Source organism: Elgaria multicarinata, chromosome 5 (genome assembly GCF_023053635.1).
Source record: "Elgaria multicarinata webbii isolate HBS135686 ecotype San Diego chromosome 5, rElgMul1.1.pri, whole genome shotgun sequence".
NCBI lineage: Eukaryota > Metazoa > Chordata > Lepidosauria > Squamata > Anguidae > Elgaria > Elgaria multicarinata.
In genome coordinates, this window is record NC_086175.1 from 73,744,827 (window position 1) to 73,763,385 (window position 18,559).

An 18,559-nucleotide genomic window follows, 5' to 3' on the forward strand; every position below is an offset into this window, starting at 1 on the left:
AGTGAGGACACCAACTTGAAAGTCCCAGGCCCAGTTCAGATGTAATGTCCAAAGTATGGTTTGCAGAGTCAAACCAAGAGGAATGGGTTCCTGACCGCTCAAGATTAAAACACAATTGTTAAAAAACACAACAGAACAAAACCTACAATTTTTTATTAAAGAAAAACCTTCTTTATATCAACACAAGACATTGTAGAAACTCAATAATAAAATGCAATGTGTAAAAATTCACAACAAACTAAATCCAGGTATTTTTTATATTGTTATAAGGTGATGTTTGAGCAAATTGTGTAGCTTTTGTTCTGAACATTTCTTATGTTGGGCTCACACACTCCTTCCTTCCCTCTTGTGATCTGAACTTACACACACGCTCTATCTGGTTTGAGCACAGCATAAGTTGCTGTGGTGTTTGAAGTGAGCAAGCTATGATATGCTCAAGCCACGCTTTGTAGGGGTGGGATGACTCAATCACTCCTGCTCTAATCAGGGGGGCAAGCCTAGTCCAAAGTGGGCTCAGCTTGCTCCTCCTTGAACTGGGCCTTGAATCTTCATTTGCAGCTGGAGATTGGGTGGCTTCCAAGCCCTCCAAATGTCAGCCAGCTGTGGGTTGCCCAAGAGAGTGCCAGTACTGGGAATTGTTTGTGGGTGGGATGGAGCTTTTTTGCACCCTGAATGGTGAGTACCTACAAGCATCCTCCATTTTGGGATGCAAATGGCAGCCAACTCTGTGCCACTCAGGGGAGTCACACCACTATCACCACCATGGAGCTTTTTTTTACAGCAGCTGCTTCTGCCTTCCCTTCCTTGTCTTGTGTGTGTGTGTGTGTGTGTGTGTGTGTGTGTGTTTCTTTGTCATCATTATGACTATTTTTTTATTAGTAATATCCTGTCCTGTTGTTTTGCCTTAGGGAACAGGGACGAGTGATGGTGGACATTCCTGAGTTTGCTGATTTTCTGAGCAAATTTTAGGGAAAGCAGGATGATGTTCTTTAATAGATTGCCTGATTCAGACATCATCTAAAACTATGCTTTGAAAATGTTAATTCTTAGAGCATGGGTGTTGAACCTCTTTCAGCTCAAGGGCCGAATTCCATTGTGGAGAAGGTCTCAGAGGCCGCATTCCAGTGGGAGGTGAGGACAAAGGCAAAAGGGGTGCAGCCAGAATTACCAAATCGAAGAGCATATTTTAGCTTAAAGCTCTGACTGCCAGTAGCTAAGCCTTAGGAGAGTCATTTCAATATTTTAGAATAGGGAAAAACGTGCACAAAAGCTGAGCAACCACTGAATAATTGGTGACCAGGGAAAAGGGGGTGGGACAAGATGAAGGGGGCATGACCATCTGAAAAACTCTGGAGGGCTGGATTTGGCCCCCAGGCCTGAGGTCCCTGATTTACAGTGATCCAGCTGTGGCACATAGTAAGTATACTTGTGTGCCACGGTCACCAGAAAAGTAATATTGACAAAATACAGAGAAAATAATGCTTATTTGCAGATGGGAAAGAAAGGCTGGGGGTGGGGGGGGGGGGAGAGAGGCATGAGTAAAGGAACTGAGAGAAGTGTCAAAGCAGTCAGCATAATCTAGAAAAGACTGATGCAATTAACTTGATGACAAGCTCTAGATTAACTTGACAAACTCTTGATTGATAAAGCTCTAGGTTTGCCTACTGTTTTTCCAGTTTGCGGATAAAGCCAAGGGGGGGGAGAGAGAGAGAGAGAGAGAGAGAGTGAGAGAGAGAGAGAGACCTGGACGTTGTCTTTGGATGGATATTTGCCAGAATTCTCAAGGGCGATTTCTCTGCTTTGTTTTCAAAGAGCTAGACGTCTAATGTTTTCATCTCCTCATGTTTTCATAGCCTTGTGGAAATTCAGTACAAAAATTACATACAGTCATCCAAACTTTTTTCTGCCAAGGCAGGATACTTTCCTACTGTGTGTTCTCAATTGTATTATCCTGTCTAGTTTTAAATGACTCAGGCAATGGGGCTTCCCACCATCTCCCTCAGGAGATTGTTCTGCAGCCCAAGTAGACTGCTGGGTTAGCAAATGTTCCTAAAATTCAGCTGAATGTTTCTTTCCTTCTGTTTCATCCATAATTCCCATTCCAGGCAGACAGTATCTGTGTGAGGCAGCTGGAAAAGCTGGTTAAAGATTTAGAAGCAATGATGAGGAACTGGAGAGTCAGCAAACAGAAGATCTCCATAGAGTTCCCTAGCTGTGACAGTAGCAGAAGACATTTTGGTAGCAATCCCGTTGCCCTTCTTCTACAAATGGGATTCATAGTTGCAGAGAAAGGGCCAACTCCATTAGCAATTTATCATAGAATCATAGAATCATAGATTAGCAGAGTTGGAAGGGGCCTACAAGGCCATCGAATCCAACCCCCTGCTCAATGCAGGAATCCACCCTAAAGCATCTCTGACAGATGGTTGTCCAGCTGCCTCTTGAATGACTCTAGTGTGGGAGAGCCCACAACCTCCGTAGGTAACTGATTCCATTGTCGTACTGCTCTAACAGTCAGGAAGTTTTTTCTGATGTCCAGCTGGGATCTGGCTTCCTTTAACTTGAGCCCATTATTCCGTGTCCTGTACTCTGGGAGGATCGAGAAGAGATGCTGTCCTTCCTCCCCTGTGTGACAACCTTTTAAGTATTTGAAGAGTGCTATCTTGTCTCCCCTCAATCTTCTCCTCTCCAGGCTGAACATGCCCAGTTCTTTCAGTCTCTCTTCATAGGGCTTTGTTTCCAGACCCCTGATCATCCTGGTTGGCCTCCTCTGAACACGCTCCAGCTTGTCTGCGTCCTTCTTGAATTGTGGAGCCCAGAACTGGATGCAATACTCTAGATGAGGCCTAACCAGGGCCGAATAGAGAGGAACCAGTACCTCACGTGATTTGGAAGCTATACTTCTATTAATGCAGCCCAAAATAGCATTTGCTGTTCCTGCAGCCATATTGCACTGTTGGCTCATATTCAGCTTGCGATCTGCAACAATTCCAAGAGCCTTCTCGTTTGTAGTATTGCTGAGCCAAGTATCCCCCATCTTGTAACTGTGCCTTTGGTTTCTATTTCCTAAATGTAGAACTTGGCATTTATCCCTATTAAATTTCATTCTGTTGTTTTCAGCCCAGCACTCCAGCCTATCAAGATCACTTTGAAATTTGTTTCTGTCTTCCAGGGTATTAGCTAGCCCACCCAATTTTGTGTCATCTGCAAATTTGATAATTTGCAGATGACACAATCAGCAAATTATTTGGACGAGGAGGTTCCCTGCACCTCCTCGTCCAAATCATTAATAAAAATGTTGAAGAGCACTGGGCCCATGACTGAGCCCTGCGGTACCCCACTCGTTGCCTCTCCCCAGTTTGAGAAGGTTCCATTGATAAGTACTCTTTGAGTCTGATTCTGTAGCCAACTGTGAATCCATCTAATAGTTGTTCCATCTAGCCTACTTTTAGCTAGTTTGTTAATCAGAATATCATGGGGCACTTTGTCGAAAGCTTTGCTGAAGTCAAGATATATGATGTCCACACATTCCCACAGTCCACAAGGGAGGATACCTGATCAAAAAATGTGATCAAATTATTCTGACAGGATTTGTTCCTGACAAATCCATGTTGGCTTCTACTAATCACTGCATTGATTTCAAGGTGTTTACAGATTGACTTCTTTATAATCTGCTCCAGAATTTTCCCAGGGATGGATGTCAGACTGACTGGTCTGTAGTTCCCGGGTTCCTCCTTTTTGCCCTTTTTGAAGATAGGGACAACGTTAGCCCTCCTCCAGTCGCATCTCACCCATCTTCCATGATTTTGCAAAGATAATAGACAAAGGTTCTGAGAGTTCTTCCGCTAGCGCCTTCATTACTCTAGGATGCAGTTCATCGGGCCCTGGAGATTTGAACTCATTCAAGGAAATTAGGTGTTCTTTGACCATTTGTTTATCAATCTCAAACTGCAATCCTGCCCCCTCAACTTCTGCTTCACTTTTTCCAGAGGGGTCATAGACCCGCTTTTGGGGGAAGACTGAGGCAAAGTAGGAATTGAGCACTTCAGCCTTTTCTTTGTCATCTGTTATCAATTTGCCATCCTCATTAAGCAGTTGAACCACCATTTCTTTCCTCTGTCTTTTACTACTCACGTATCTGAAGAAAGCCTTTTTATTGCTTTTAGCATCCCTTGCTAATCTTAGCTCATAGTTCTCAAAGCGTTAAGGGACCGGGTTTTTGTACCCTTCCAGGGCAGGAACTATCTCTCCTCTCTCATCTCACACTATTGCCCCGCTCGTGCTCTTCGCTCCTCTGATGCCATGTTTCTCGCCTGCCCAAGGGCCTCTACTTCCCTTGCTCGGCTTCGTCCATTCTCTTCTGCTGCCCCTTACGCCTGGAACGCTCTTCCAGAACATTTGAGAACTACAAGTTCAACTGCAGCTTTTAAAGCTCAACTAAAAACTTTTCTTTTTCCTAAAGCTTTTAAAACTTGATGTTGTGCAGACTTCTACTGTTACTTTCTACTGTTAGTTTTACCCTACCCTGTGCCTGCTTACCCTACCCTGTGCCTGTTTGCATTCTCTTCCCCTCCTTATTGTTTTACTATGATTTTATTAGATTGTAAGCCTATGCGGCAGGGCCTTGCTATTTACTGTTTTACTCTGTACAGCACCATGTACACTGATGGTGCTATATAAATAAATAAATAAATAATAATAATAATAATAATAATAATAATAATAATAATAAAGGTTTATAAAGGTATTGACAACTGTTGGGGCCATTGACACATTCCATATATCATTTTCAAATCACTTTCAAAGTGTTATATCCTACTTGGTGTAGATCTGGCCCAGCTCTCTGTACTTGTGTAGAATTAGTAATGCTGCCAAAAAATATTATTTATTACAGTTCTATACTGCCCCATTGCCAAAGCTCTCTGGGCGGTTTACATAAGATTAAAACAATTAAAAATGATATACAAAATTTAAAACCATAAAAACATGCAGCATACACAAAAATATACATCTAAAAATAACTCTAAACAACTTTAAGCTGTCAGACAAGCCTAAAAACAGTTCCAGAATCAGTGAAACTCTGATAGCCATTTTGGAATATGAACTTGGCGATCTCATAATTTAAGTAGAAATACAGTACATCTCACCATAGTGTGGAAAAATGTGACCACTTGACCTTTATATCTACCTGGTAAGTCTGCTGTTTAGGTGCTAGCTGTGAAATGGCAACCATTTTTGTGGTTCATTATCTTTAAATCAGACATGGTCAGTGCAGCCATCCCAATAAAAGAGGCCTTCAAATAGAGATCCTCTGGCAACCCTTCAAATAGAGGAGTGTCCACTGTAAGAGAGAAGACATGGAAATGCAGGAAAATAACTAATGTGATGACACTGTCATACAATCCTTTTACAAAACATTACTGAAGAAATGCAGGGATTGGTGGAATAGGGGAGCAGATTGTGGGTTGACAGCAGCTATGCATCCCCCATAATATATGGTTAGGCCCATAGAGAGAGTTTTGGCAATAACAAGGAAGCATCTTAGAGTGCCTCAATGTAAAAAATAAAAGCAATTAGCTCTTTGCTTTAACATGTGGTACGTGTGGCCTAATCCAATTGCTCTGAGGGGGCGAAGCTGGGCTTGATCTGATTTCAGCTTGACTGAAGTGTGGAACTAAAAATGTGCTTTGAAGGACAGAATGGGCAGTTTCCTGAGTCATAAATTGAGTCACACAGACCCCTGATGGCGTTTCCAGGACTGCAGACAAGCTGTTGCTCTTAAAAGACGAACCGTTAAAAGTTTTACAAATAAACGTACGTTTCTGAATGATTTCCAAAGAGTTTAATAATGTTCTGAGCAGAGTCGGTGCCAAGGTACACACATCATCTCCTGGGGGAGGATTTTTGCAAGCCTTTGTGTTTTAAACACCACATGAGGGTGGTAACGGGGAGCTGTCATCACACTCAGAATCCCAAGTTCCAAATCAGCAGGCTTACTTGGAGGAACACTATCCTCAGAAATGTTCAGCAGAAAGTATAAGTAGCAGAGGGAATTGACTTCTCTTAGTATTCCTACATCCAAAGGAAGGTAAGCAAGAAACAATACATCACTTAATGTTCTATGAGGACTTTACACATTACAGTTTTTCTACATGGGTACGCGCACTTCCAAAGCTTTTCATCAGCACAGGTAAAGACTGATCGTGTCTGTTTCACTGCACAAATGCACAATGGGAATTGGCTTCCAGGTTTAGCTTCCCAGCAAATATAATCACAAGTGTGTGTGTGTGTGTGTGTGTGTGTGTGTGAGAGAGAGAGAGAGAGAGAGAGAGAGAGAGAGAGAGAGAGAGAGATCTATACCCTAGCAGCATACACGGTTGTAAGATTGCCCCCACTACTTCTGTGAGCCAGGAATACCATGTGTGAAATGGCTCTAAATTATTCAGAGAGAATCAAAGGGAGATGATGATGATGATGATGATGATGATGATGATGATGATATCTTGAAGCTTTCCCAAACACAGCTAGCATGGTGATAAACAAGCAAGGTCAAATAACATTTTATATTTCTTCAGGATTTAGTAGGCACCAATAGAGTCTAGGGGAATCAGGCTTATATTGAGCTCCTTCAGCCGGGAGGTAATTGCATTCCCTTACAGTGGCTCTGCTTCCTGCATCTCCTCTGCTTCTGCAACAAGCTGTAATTACGTAGGGAAGAGAGCAGTGACCGTGTGGCTTGTACAGCCTCAATGCAGTTTAATGGGACATCTCCCTCTAGTGGCCATTTTATAGCATAACTTTGCCTGCACAAAGCAGGAAAACCCGACAAATATTGATTTATCCCAGAAGAGTCAGGTTTTCTGAGGTTTTATTTATAGCGCTAGAATGGGAAAATGGAGCGGGAGATGCACAGGAGACTGACCCGCAAACATCCATGAGTGGCCAATAACAAGTACACTTTAAAATGCTTGTTTAAAGAAGCTCATTGTTCCCAAAAATACTTGTATTATCCAAGTTTGCATAACTAGATTTTTAGCAGACTAGTACATTAACAGAAATGTTCTAGATGAGCATATCGAAGAAGGGAGGTGCAACATAGGCCCTCAATTGTTGTTCAAGTACTTTAAATGTAATTGGTTACTATCTATAAATACAGGGCTGGCCCAAGACATTTTGTTACCTGAGACAAAGGGCCAGATGCCTCCTCCCATCCCCTGCCACAACACTGGAAGCCGGAGAGCATCCTCCATCACACCTGAGAGGAGTAGGCTAGTTTTGGGGGTGCCAGGTAGGTTGTATGGCACACAGAGGTGTGACCCCCAAAAGAGGGGAATGGCTGGAACAGACTCAGGAGTAATGGCTGGGGAGCTGCCACTGTGGTCCCCCAGCAACTTCCCCCTAAGTCAGTTGCCTCACTCCGCTTAATGGTAGAGCCATCCCTGCATAAACATGTGTGAGGGCAATCCATTCCAGACTTAGCTCCTGCTCTACTAAGTGCTGACTGAGAAAAAGGTGAGCAGGAAGCATTTACACTTGAGCCCTTTTTAGATGTGTCATCTGCATGTGTGGAGGACCTCTACACATATTTGGTGTCACCCAGGTGATACGTACCCAGTACTACCTGGTGAGGAATATTGCAGACAGGCTGAAATATGACATTTCTGGATCTTTATGGGGAGAATTTCCTTCCCTTGTATTTTTCTTCATCCTAGTCACTCACTACTGACGAAACACTTGGGAATTGGCAGTCTTCTAGTTAAGTGCTCCTGTGCGTTTAACCTCTCCCTTTTCTGTGATAGCACCTTGACTCTGTGATGCTCTCCACAAAGTGGTGCAAGTGGCACAGACATTCATTTCAGTACCAGGCTAAGAGCTTTCTATGTGCCCAGGCATTTAGATGAAATTTTTCTCTGTTGGCTTTGATGCTTTATTCTGTTTTTATCTTTCTTTGTTGGTTGCTATTCTCTTATTTTATTTTTAATTATATTGTATTTCTGTGTCCATGTGAATATTTCTATTCATACTTTTGCACACAGCCCTGGAATCCTTTTGATGAAGAGTGATTCAGATATATTTTCAATCAGTAAATAATATTAAGAGACAATGGGTTGTATCCAGTTGTCTCTAATAGAATACAAAACATGGCATTATTCTGCTAAGTGGTTGTGCAAACACTTATGGAACAGCAAGCCCAACAAGTGCAATCAAAGACCAATGAATTCCTAATGAGTTGTGCAAAGGCTTGTGCAAGTGGAATTGATTTAACACTTGCACAAAGATGAAAAACGGTTTTCCACAAGCAGTAGAAGTTAGCAGGTTGACACTATTGGATACAAGCCAACGGAGTCTTGCTGGATCAGGACTAATGTGGCTGTTGTACTAAGGGGAAAATGTGTGTGTGTGTGTGTGTGTGTGTGTGTGTGTGTGTGTGTTTAAATCATCTGAAAAAGCTTAAATGTCTGCACAACAAGTGGAAATCCTTTTCCCAGGGGGCTCATTGCAGCTTAGACCTGATCATTTTCCAGAAGTGTTGTAAGATTTTGTTTGGGCTGACTTTTAACAGCTGGTGTTAAGCAGTTCTGGAGAACTTCTTTTAATCTGTTTTTTTTATATATAAAAAATAAATAGTATTTTATATTTTGGCTGGGTTCTTTTATGTTCTTGGTGGTGTGTTTTAAGGTGCCCAAGGGATGGGTTGGGCTGGAAATGGAAGTCAATCTTATTTGCTTACTGTGGCGATCTGCTTTGAACTGACCAAAACCAAATCACCATTTCCCATAAACAGCAAAGACCCAGCATTGGTTTCAGCAGCATATGTCTAAATCAGCATCTGAATGATGCAAGTACAAAAAGGTGTAGGCATTGCCAAGGAAAGGGCTTTCATCATGGCAGATGAACAGACTTGCACCTAATGCTTAGATCTTGCAGAGCAGCCTTCCACAATCTAGTTCACTCTTGGACTACACCTTCCATCATCCCCAGCCAGCAGGACCATTTAAATGTTTCAAAAATATGCACATCTGGATCACACCAGGTTGGGGAAGGCTGTTATGTAAGCAGAAATGACTTGCCCCGACCCGTGTCCAGCTTGCCTGGCCACGGGAGGCCATTGCTTGTGGTGTTGGGAGGAAAGAGACCTATGCGATGACTACTCGAGTGATCACATGGTGCTATTGGCCATGGATGGGGCTTACCAGGTGTTATTACCCTGAGGGGGGCCCGTCTAATGGCTAAACAGGGATGGTGATCATTCTGAGGCACTGTTTCGGTCACAGGTGATGGCAGAGGCTGAGGGTTACCTGTGAGGCCAACTCACCTTATCCACCCAGTGTTTCATGGCCCAGGAGGGGGTGACTTGGGAAGGCTGCCCTTCCCTAAATGGGGAAGTCCTGGGGGGTGGCGATCTTATAGATGTCACTCAACAGGCATAGAATGTTTTGCCCGATATAATACCTGGCTAGTTGCTAGTGTAGATTAGTGACCCGCCGAGGTTTTTCCTTGAAGATTTGAAATAACTGTGACCCTTGATTTGTTCATTCCAAAAAACATACGTGTCTCATTTCTTTATTTCCCACTTTCCTTTCACTCACAACTGCCAGATCCATATACTAAGCTTATACGTTGGTGAGCAGAGGGGGTGCGCCAAGTGTGCTTAGGCACACCCACCCTAATGTTTCTGGGACCGCCTCCACTTTCCCAAGCTCTCCTCCTCCCCCCACTGTCGAATCGAGGCTTTTAAGGGATACAGGAAAGTGAGTGAGCCACCACTAATACGCCTTTAAGCACAGCCAGTTCCACCTTAAAGCAGGGGTGGAACAGGAAAGAGGGAAGAAGCACGAGGTCCGTAATGGTGGGGTGTCCTTGGCTGCAGCGAGAGCAGCTTCCAGAAGTGGCGTTGGCGGGGCCCTGCTCAGTGCGAGGTGAAGAAAACGGTGAGAGAGTCGCGTGGGCAGCGACTTGCTTCCTTGCTGACTTGGCCAGCGCTTCGAACGGCAGCTGCAGAACTGGAGGATGTATGGCTGCAGCTGAGTGAGCAAACACGTGGGATGGAGGAGTGGTGGTGACTATGAGGATGGTCTGCAGCTCTCACACAACAACATAATACCTGATGGAATGCCTCTCACAACATGAACCTACCCGTACACTGCGCTCAACATCTAAGGTCCTCCTCCGAGTGCCTACTCCGAAGGAAGCTCGGAGGATGGCAACAAGGGAGAGGGCCTTCTCAGTGGTTGCCCCCCCGACTGTGGAATGATCTTCCCGATGAGGCTCGCCTGGCGCCAACGTTGTTATCTTTTCGGTGCCAGATCAAGACCTTTCTCTTCTCCCAGGCATTTTAACAGCATTTAATAACATTAAGTTTGTTTTAATGGACCCCAGAATTGTTGTTTCAAATGGATACTGTGGTTGTTTTTATACTGTTTTTATGTTTTTTAAATTTTTTGTATACTTTTAATGTCTACTATTTTTAATTGTAAACCGCCCAGAGAGCTTCGGCTGGGGGGGGGGGGCGGTATATAAATGTAATAAAATAAATAAATAATAAATAAATAAATAAATAAATAACAACAGCGCCTAGTGGGCCCAAGCCATTACCCTTCTGTATTATCAACCGAATTAATTCCAGTCTATTTATTACTCCCTAGCCTGTCTTGCAGTGTAGAGTAGGAGAAAAAAAACTCATAACCAATTACAGATTATGAGCAAAAAAATCCTACTTGGCCCCCAAAAGGGTAACCAGCAAGCCCCCACTGCCTCCTTGACAGTCTTTTAGCATTTAAAAAAGCAATAAAGACTGATCTATTCCGGCAGGCCTATCCAGTGAATTTTTAGGATGTTTTAAGGAAGTTTAAAAGTTGTTTTAATCATGTATGGTATGTTTTTAATCAATTTTTAATGTGTATTTTATATCATGTTTTTATAGTGTTTGTTTTATACTTTGAATGGTTTTAGTTTTTGTGAACCGCCCAGGAGCTTTGGCTGTTGGGCAGTATAAAAATGCAATAAAATAAAAATAAATAAAATACGGGGGAGGGAGGGAGCCGCTTTTCCAAAGAGGAGGAGGGGAGGGGCACAAGCTCCTAAGTAGGCTGTATGTCCCCTCCCCTCCCCTCCTCAGTGGCACAATATTGAGCCACCAATGGCAGACCCCACACCTCCTATGCCCACCCCCACCCGCAATGGACTCCCCTCACGCAGGCTATGCCGGGCACGGCAGAAAGGCATTTGTGGGAAAGTGGAGTATGGAAATAAGGAGGTGACACAAGTATTTTGGGTTTAAACAGGGACACATTTATTGATGGATCTGCAGAAGGGAAACCTAAACGGGTGTCTTTCTTAAAATGGTGTAAGCCTTAGTTCAATAGGGTGAGCCATTCTGAGCCAGGCTGATTGTGGGGTGGTAGACCTTCCGGTGTCACCCCCCCCCCATGCCGCTTGACTCTGAATGGGTGAGAAAGGTTGGCGCTGCTGCCTCGCCTCTTCTGAGTGCTGCTGAATGACCTCCCCGTGCCCAGTCTATGCTGAGCATAGCAGAAAGGCATATCCGTTTATCAATGTATGCGTCGTAGAGAGCAGGCAATGAAGACAGAAAACAAATGCAAAAAAGTCTAGGAAACAAATGCGCTGTGTGATGTAGTTTCCTTATTTTCCCCACAAACATATTGAGTTTATTGAAGAGGCGGACAATGACATGTGTCTTTCTTCTTTCATATTTTCATACTTATCTTTGCTTTAATTTCAGAATTGTGCTTTTGTTTTATATTGTAAAGTGATTTTCCCTTTTTCTGTCGACATACTTCCTCAGCCTCTTTAAGCCTTTGTTACAAAATAAGCTTGTTTTCCTTCCTCCAGAACTCTTTAAAATCGGAACTGAATTCATGCCAAATACTGAAGAAAGCATTTAGGGACACCTTCTTTTTACCCATTTTTGGTTTCATGCAGAAATAAGCTGCAGTCTCCAAAAAGCTTTTATGCGTCTCTGCCAGGGATTTCTCTTCCAATTCATGGTCAATTTTAGCTTGACTAATGAATTTCTCCATGTTGTCTTTAAAGGCTGGATGTGTTCCTCTAAATGAAAACTGGCAAACCTTGCCCGCTTCTGTCTCACACGCTCGCAAGTCTTTTTCAAGTTTGCGAAGATCCTTTTGGAACTCTTCAAATTTTAACTGAGAAGCTTGAAAAGGGTCTTGCGGCTCGAGGAGAGGGAAGATAACATTGCTCTTTTCTAGCATCGTCATCAAAATATGAGACAATATATGATAGAAGGCTCCTGCTGTTGTCACTGCTCTTGACATCTTTCAGTTTGGGAAGTACGTCTAACTCAAACCCATCCGCCTGTCCTCTTGTCCTGTTTCCACCATTCGTGTAATTCCCCAAAGCAAGGACCAGTCCTAACCCACATAACTCCTGAGCCACTATTCAGTGTCTCACACAGTTGCAAAAATTCAAGTTTACGATGGATAGAGGAAATGCTTTCAGAAAATGTTGATTGGAACAGGATACAAAAGACTCATTCTGAGAAGTTGGGAATTAAGGACAGCTCATAAAGAAACTGTTCGGGTTTGTCCAAAGATTTGGCATTCTCTTTTTCTTGACTTGACTTGCCATGTTTTCCTATCTTTTCCAGTACATCCAATTGTGCTTTATTCCTGTAAAGGGCTTGAAGAGTCTCTAAATCAACTACAGAGTTGTCCAAGTTCACAACAGCGTGCTGTATGTCTTTCATATCTAAATGAAGACTGGACATTAATATTCCAACTGCTTGCGATCTTTAGTTGCTTAATAGCTTGACAACTTGTTTGCTTTTTGTCTTTGTGATGGTGTCCAAAAATGGGTTTTTCCCTCTCTTTAACAGCTGTTTTAGAAAACAGTCCTTCAAATTCACAATAATCTATGGGAGGCTCCTCCATTTTCCCCACACAAGTGAAGCACTAGAATCTTTTTTATTATGAAGTTGAATTCTTGTCATTGGTCAAGAAGGTTCTAATGCATGTTTCCTGCTACCTTTGTCCTGGTTCATCCCCATTACAAATAAACCAGCTGGCAAGGGAGGGGAAAGAAACTCAGGAACTTGTGGAAGGCTAGCCAGTAGAGGAGGTGGCACACCCATACCAGGCAAAGGAGGAGGAGCTGGAGGGATCTCCTGCACCAGGCAAAGGTTGGGGAGGAGGTGGTACACCCATGCTTGCAAAAGTCAAAGAAGGGGCTAGTGGTGACACGTCCATTCCAGGCAGAGGTGGTGGAGGAGGAATCCCTTCACAAGGCAATGGTGGGGGGAGGAGGTGGCATTGTGCTAGGAGAAGACAGGAATTGCCCTGAGGCAGGCAGGGATGGTGGAGGCAGTACACCTGAACTAGATGAGGATGAAGTTAAAAACCGGCCTCCTGCTCCAGGCAGGGAAGTAGTCATTCCTGTGCCAGACAGTCCGGGGGGGGGGGGTGTGGAGCCAGAAACAGGGCCGGAGGATAAGGAAGGGGAATGTTCACTGTATGCAAAAGTCTCAGTACTTAGATCTGGATGAGGAGCTGATGATACTGATTCCTCTTGAAATAAAGATGACAACAAATTAGGATCATGTTCTGAAGGCTGTAACATTTCCCCCCCCCCCCTTGGACAGCATCCAACTGTGTTAATGTATTGGATCCCCCCTTTTAATCTGTTACAGTTTTAAAAATTTTTTAACATGTTTTTAATTTTACTGTAGATTTAATTCTATTTTAACTTTTGTAATTTATATTTATATGTTTTAATTGTACATGTTTTAATCTTGTAAACCACCTTGAGTCCCAGTACTGGGGAAAAGGCAGGATATAAATAATAATAATAATAATAATAATAATAATAATAATAATAATAATACAGAAATCCATTTTGATGATAGAATTAAGGATATTTCAGAGCAAAAGGTGGGTTGTGGCTCAAATGTTGGCAACGGCTGAGTTGGCCCTTGACTTAGATTCCCTTTCAAGTGGGGAGGTGCTTGTGGCTGTGTCCTGGCTGAAGGCATTGTGTGCATTAAACAATCACCTGTTGGTGAAGTCTGTACAGATTTTGCAGTTATAGTTTTAGGTGGGGCGTGTGACTTGTGTCCTTGAAGAGCTGCATTAGAGAGTCCTTCACAAGTTGGCAGCCTACTCTCATTCCATTCATTTCTACTAGAAACCAGTACCTCTGCTGCTGGAAATTGTTTGTCTAACAGCAATTTTTATTTTCAGATCTCGTATAGTCTGCTCAAGATGTTGAATTTCACTTGGACGCTCTTCTGATTTCATTGCAACATCCTCCTGTACCTGCCGAACATCCTCTGTACATTCTGTCTTTGTTGTAACAGCAGCAGCTTCCCATTCTTTTTCTCTGGGTTTCACTCCCTGTTCTTCATCCGGAGGTTTCGGTGGTGGCCACACTGACGGAATTCTCCTTGGAAATCGTCCTTCAGTATAATCAGATGAGTGTGTGGGTTGGTTGACTGCAGCCCAAGTGTAAAGCTGATCTTGACAGCGATTTTGGCTGCTCCTTCTAAACTGCAGAGCTATCCTATTTGGGTGAGGCAAGCTACTTGCCTGCAAAATCTGGGAATACTTTATCAATTCCTAATCCATACGGCTACTTTCTTCCCTCTGATTACATTTACCCCCCAAAAGTTAAGATTCCTTTACACTTTCTCTCCATGCTGGCTTGCAAACCCACCCACCCACACACCCGGTTTTAAGTATTGATTCCCAGCTGGACCTCTGCACCTTTTAAAGAGGGAAAGATGTAAAACACAAGGCAATATGATATCTCTCTTGAATAGTGAGGTGTCGGAATTCAAGTTGATGTGCTGTGGGCTGACCAGGTTGCCTACTACTGTTTCCATGTTAGGGATATGTGAGGAATTCAATCTTATTTCATGTTTATTTAGTGCATTTCTTACTCACCTTTCAAAACTGCAGTCTTCCCAAGGTGGCTTGCAAAATAAAACAGACAATTCTATATCAATGTAACAAGTTCATAAAAGCAGTTTAACATGAATGAATCAGAACCAAAAAAACCCACCCCAGTATAATAAAACATTTCCATCAAAAGCCAAAGAAAACAAATTACTTTTTAAAAAAATCTCATAAAAACAGTAATAGATGGAGACAGCCTTATATCTCTTGGGAATGAGTTCCATAGAGCAGGGCCCACCACTGAGAAGGTGCTCTCTTCCTAGTGCCTGCCACTATTAACAATCTTAATGTCAGCCAAAGGGTAGGGCCTCCATCGATGATCTTAACACAGGGACAGGATGTAGGTGGTCCTTCAAATAACCTAGACACAAACTGCTTAAGGTTGAGAACAGCACTTTGAATTGGGCCCAGAAACACTGTGGCAACCAATACAGCTGATCCATCCATCTAGCTCCAACTAGGACTCTAGCAGCTGCATTCTGCATCAGCTGAAGTTTTCAAGTCATCTACAAAGGGAGCCCCACATAGAGTGCATTACAGTGGTCCAGTCTGAATATAACTGGAGTATGAATAACTGACACTATGTCTGATTTTTCTTGATATAATCACAGCTAACACAACCATTTTAGTTGGTAAATGGGACTCTTGGCTCTTGCTGCCACTTATACTTCCAAAGACAGCTCTGAATCCAGAAGGAGCCACCAGGCTCTGAACGTGGTCCTTCATGTGGAGTGCAACTCTGTCCAATGCTAGTTGAATCCCTCTATCCAGATCAGCAAATTTCCCCATCCACAGTACTTCTGTCTTGTCTTAATTAAGCTTCAGCTTGGTCTCCCTTATCCATCTGAAAGCTACCTCAAAGCACCTACTCAGGACTTCAGCATCTTCCCTGGGATTAGTTAGTGGGAAACAGTGCAATCCTGTTAGGGATGAGAGAGAAAATTGTTTGGTTTATATTTGAATGTGAATTTACCTAATGTTATGAGCCTCGTGTGGCGCAGAGCGGTAAAGCAGCAGTTTCTGCAGCCGAAACTCTCCCCACGGCCTGAGTTCGATCCCAGCGGAAGCTGGTTTCAGGCAGCCGGCTCGGGTCGACTCAGCCTTCCATCCTCCCGAGGCCGGTAAAATGAGTACCCAGTTAGCTGGGGGAAAGGTAATAACGGCCGGGGAAGGCAACGGCAAACCACCCTGCTATAAGGCCTGCCAAGAAAACGTCAGCGAAAGCTGGCGTCCCTCCAAGAGTCAGTAATGACTCAGTGCTTGCACGAGAGGTTCCTTTCCTTTCCTTTCCTTTCCTTACCTAATGTTGCACTTTTGAACCAATCAGTAAACTGAAGCTCAGTTATCTTTACAATTTGCACTTCTCTAATTTAAAAAAAGTCATACAAAAATGTATGGGGAAGGTGCACTGAAAATGCATGTATGTAAGAATAACATTTAAACATTAGGAAAATCCCATGCAAATATGGGTAAATTAAGGGAAACTGTGTACAAAAATGCATGTGAATTTGCACATGAACATTTCCCCTCAAAGTTCAGGACAAACTGAGTTTAAGATAGGGAAAATCAGACAATAAGAGACCCTGAAATGGACAGATTCACACATCCCTAAATCCTGTACCTCTCTACTTGGAAGTAAGTCTCGTTGTTTTCAATGGAGCTTATGCCAGGTAAGTGTGTATAGGATTACAGTTTAAATAATGTATTTCAAGAGGATGTTCTTTTTTCTTTTTTTCTTTTTTTAGAACAGAAATGGAACAGAATAGAATTATGGGTAAAAACATGCAAAGTGACATAGACCAGAAATAGATTCAGCCAGCCCTATTCCCTGTACTGCTTTGGCCAGGAAGAGGAGGGAACATTTGGAGAATGCTGCAAATAAACTGCACTGAGAGTTTAAAAAAAGAATCTTCAGAGACCAACGCATGGGACTTGCAAAGGAAGACAAAGATTTGCTGTATTATTCTTAGTAATAATTGTCTACTTATTTTGGCAGGAGATTGCATCAAAGAAGAATAGACTACACACACTGAGGCAGACTGTTATAAAATTCATTAGGTTCCCTGTGAGATTACATTTTCAGAAGCGATCAGGTTACAAGTCAGTCTGACAGCATGAACCCATGTAGAAAGAAAAGAACCACAATTGTCAGGCTGGAGATATGACCAATAACTGCACCGAGTAACCAAGACGTTGCTTGTTCTTTTTGGAAGGTGAGTCAGAGGCACAGCTGCACTTCAGCAAAGACATTTCCCTAACAGATGCAAAGGAAGATTAATGGGCTATTACAGGCCGAATCTCCTTCTGAGAGGGTCCACTGATTGTCCCAGTAAAGCCAGGAGGACAAACTCATTGTTCACTTATGCCCCACCCAGTGAAAACTGAAGTGCTATGTACAGTACCTGGGAGTTAGCCCCACTGAACACAGCAGGACTTGCTTCTGAGGAAAAATGCACAGGACTGCACTGTCAGCTATGTGGACTATCAGTCCATCTCCAAGTGACTGGGAGCTTTCTGAAAATCTAAAATAGTAACACAACCATGCAAGACTACTAGAACCCAAGACTGCAGATGGATAAATCCTGCCCCCTGGTGTGCAGGAGAAAAAAGGGCAGTAGAGGGGACATCTCTCTGCTTGTAGTAAGCATGCCAGGCAGACATGCTCCATCCACTCTCAGTCCTCTTTCACAAAGGCGTTCCCAATTTTGGAGGAAGAATAGAGAACATGTCATAGATCTGCTGTAAAGCACACCGAATTTCCATTGACTTCCATAGCTTTCACTCAACTGTGTTGGGACATCGCATTCATGACATGGTTGCCGTTCAACCTCTGTCTGTTCATTATATTACCTGCTTCTGTTTTGCTTGTTAGTATTGTTACTAATTGGTGTGATCTCCTAATTTTATAGCAGCAACACTGAAGTCAAAGCCAATTCTATAGTTAAGAACTACATGCATAGCCCAGCAGGTTTGCAGTGAGGACTGTGCAGTGATCATCGATCACTGTTGGCTTCCACAGAAAAAAAGTAAACTTAGGGAGGAACTACATTTTGCTCAATATAGCAGAACCACCATCCTACTGATTTCCCCTGTAGCATCGAGGCATATAGTGATGTCTCTATATTGTGTGTTTCTCTGCCCACACTTCACATTATTGCCTGTGGCCAGGATACGTAGAGGAGTGCACACTGCACTAATGTTATTATGATACAGTTCAAGGGTGCAATCCTATTCATCTTTAGGCAGGAAAAAAGCCCTACAAGTCCCAGCATTCCCTTGCCAGCCCGAATTACTCATGACAAGTGCTTGAGTGGATGCCTTTCAGTCACCATCAGTACCTGTTTGAAAAATGAACGTGTCCTCACTACCATTCAGTCAATGAGATTATAACTTGAGTTCAATGTCTGAGATGTCTCCTTGTGAATTAGTCGTGACCCTGGGCTGTGCAGGAAATGAGAAAGCCCCTGCTTTGTAGCCAAGGTATTTGTGCATTTGTCATGTCAGTGACATCATGTAATGACACTGCTGTACAACTCTGAGAAAGAGAAAGAGAGAGAGAGAAGCATGACTCATTTCTTATGGGCAGCTTTCTCCCTTCACATTTACTCGTCATGGAAGTGCAAATCACA

At 43.1% G+C, this 18,559-nt stretch overlaps 2 protein-coding genes across 3 annotated transcripts in view; one reads left to right on the forward strand and one right to left on the reverse strand.

Moving 5' to 3' along the window:
• RUNX1 (RUNX family transcription factor 1) overlaps positions 1 to 18,559 on the forward strand; it is a 211,268-nt gene that overhangs the window by 31,240 nt on the left and 161,469 nt on the right. The window lies entirely within an intron of this gene.
• On the reverse strand, positions 11,747 to 12,316 carry LOC134399505 (formin-2-like). The gene has a single exon (XM_063127569.1). The coding sequence runs from the start codon at positions 12,294 to 12,296 to the stop codon at positions 11,823 to 11,825; it is 474 nt and encodes a 157-aa protein (XP_062983639.1). The 5' UTR covers positions 12,297 to 12,316; the 3' UTR covers positions 11,747 to 11,822.

Bases quoted from the DNA above. Each gene is read 5' to 3' on its own strand.
- LOC134399505 (XM_063127569.1), bottom strand. From the start codon at position 12,296: ATGTCAAGAGCAGTGACAACAGCAGGAGCCTTCTATCATATATTGTCT.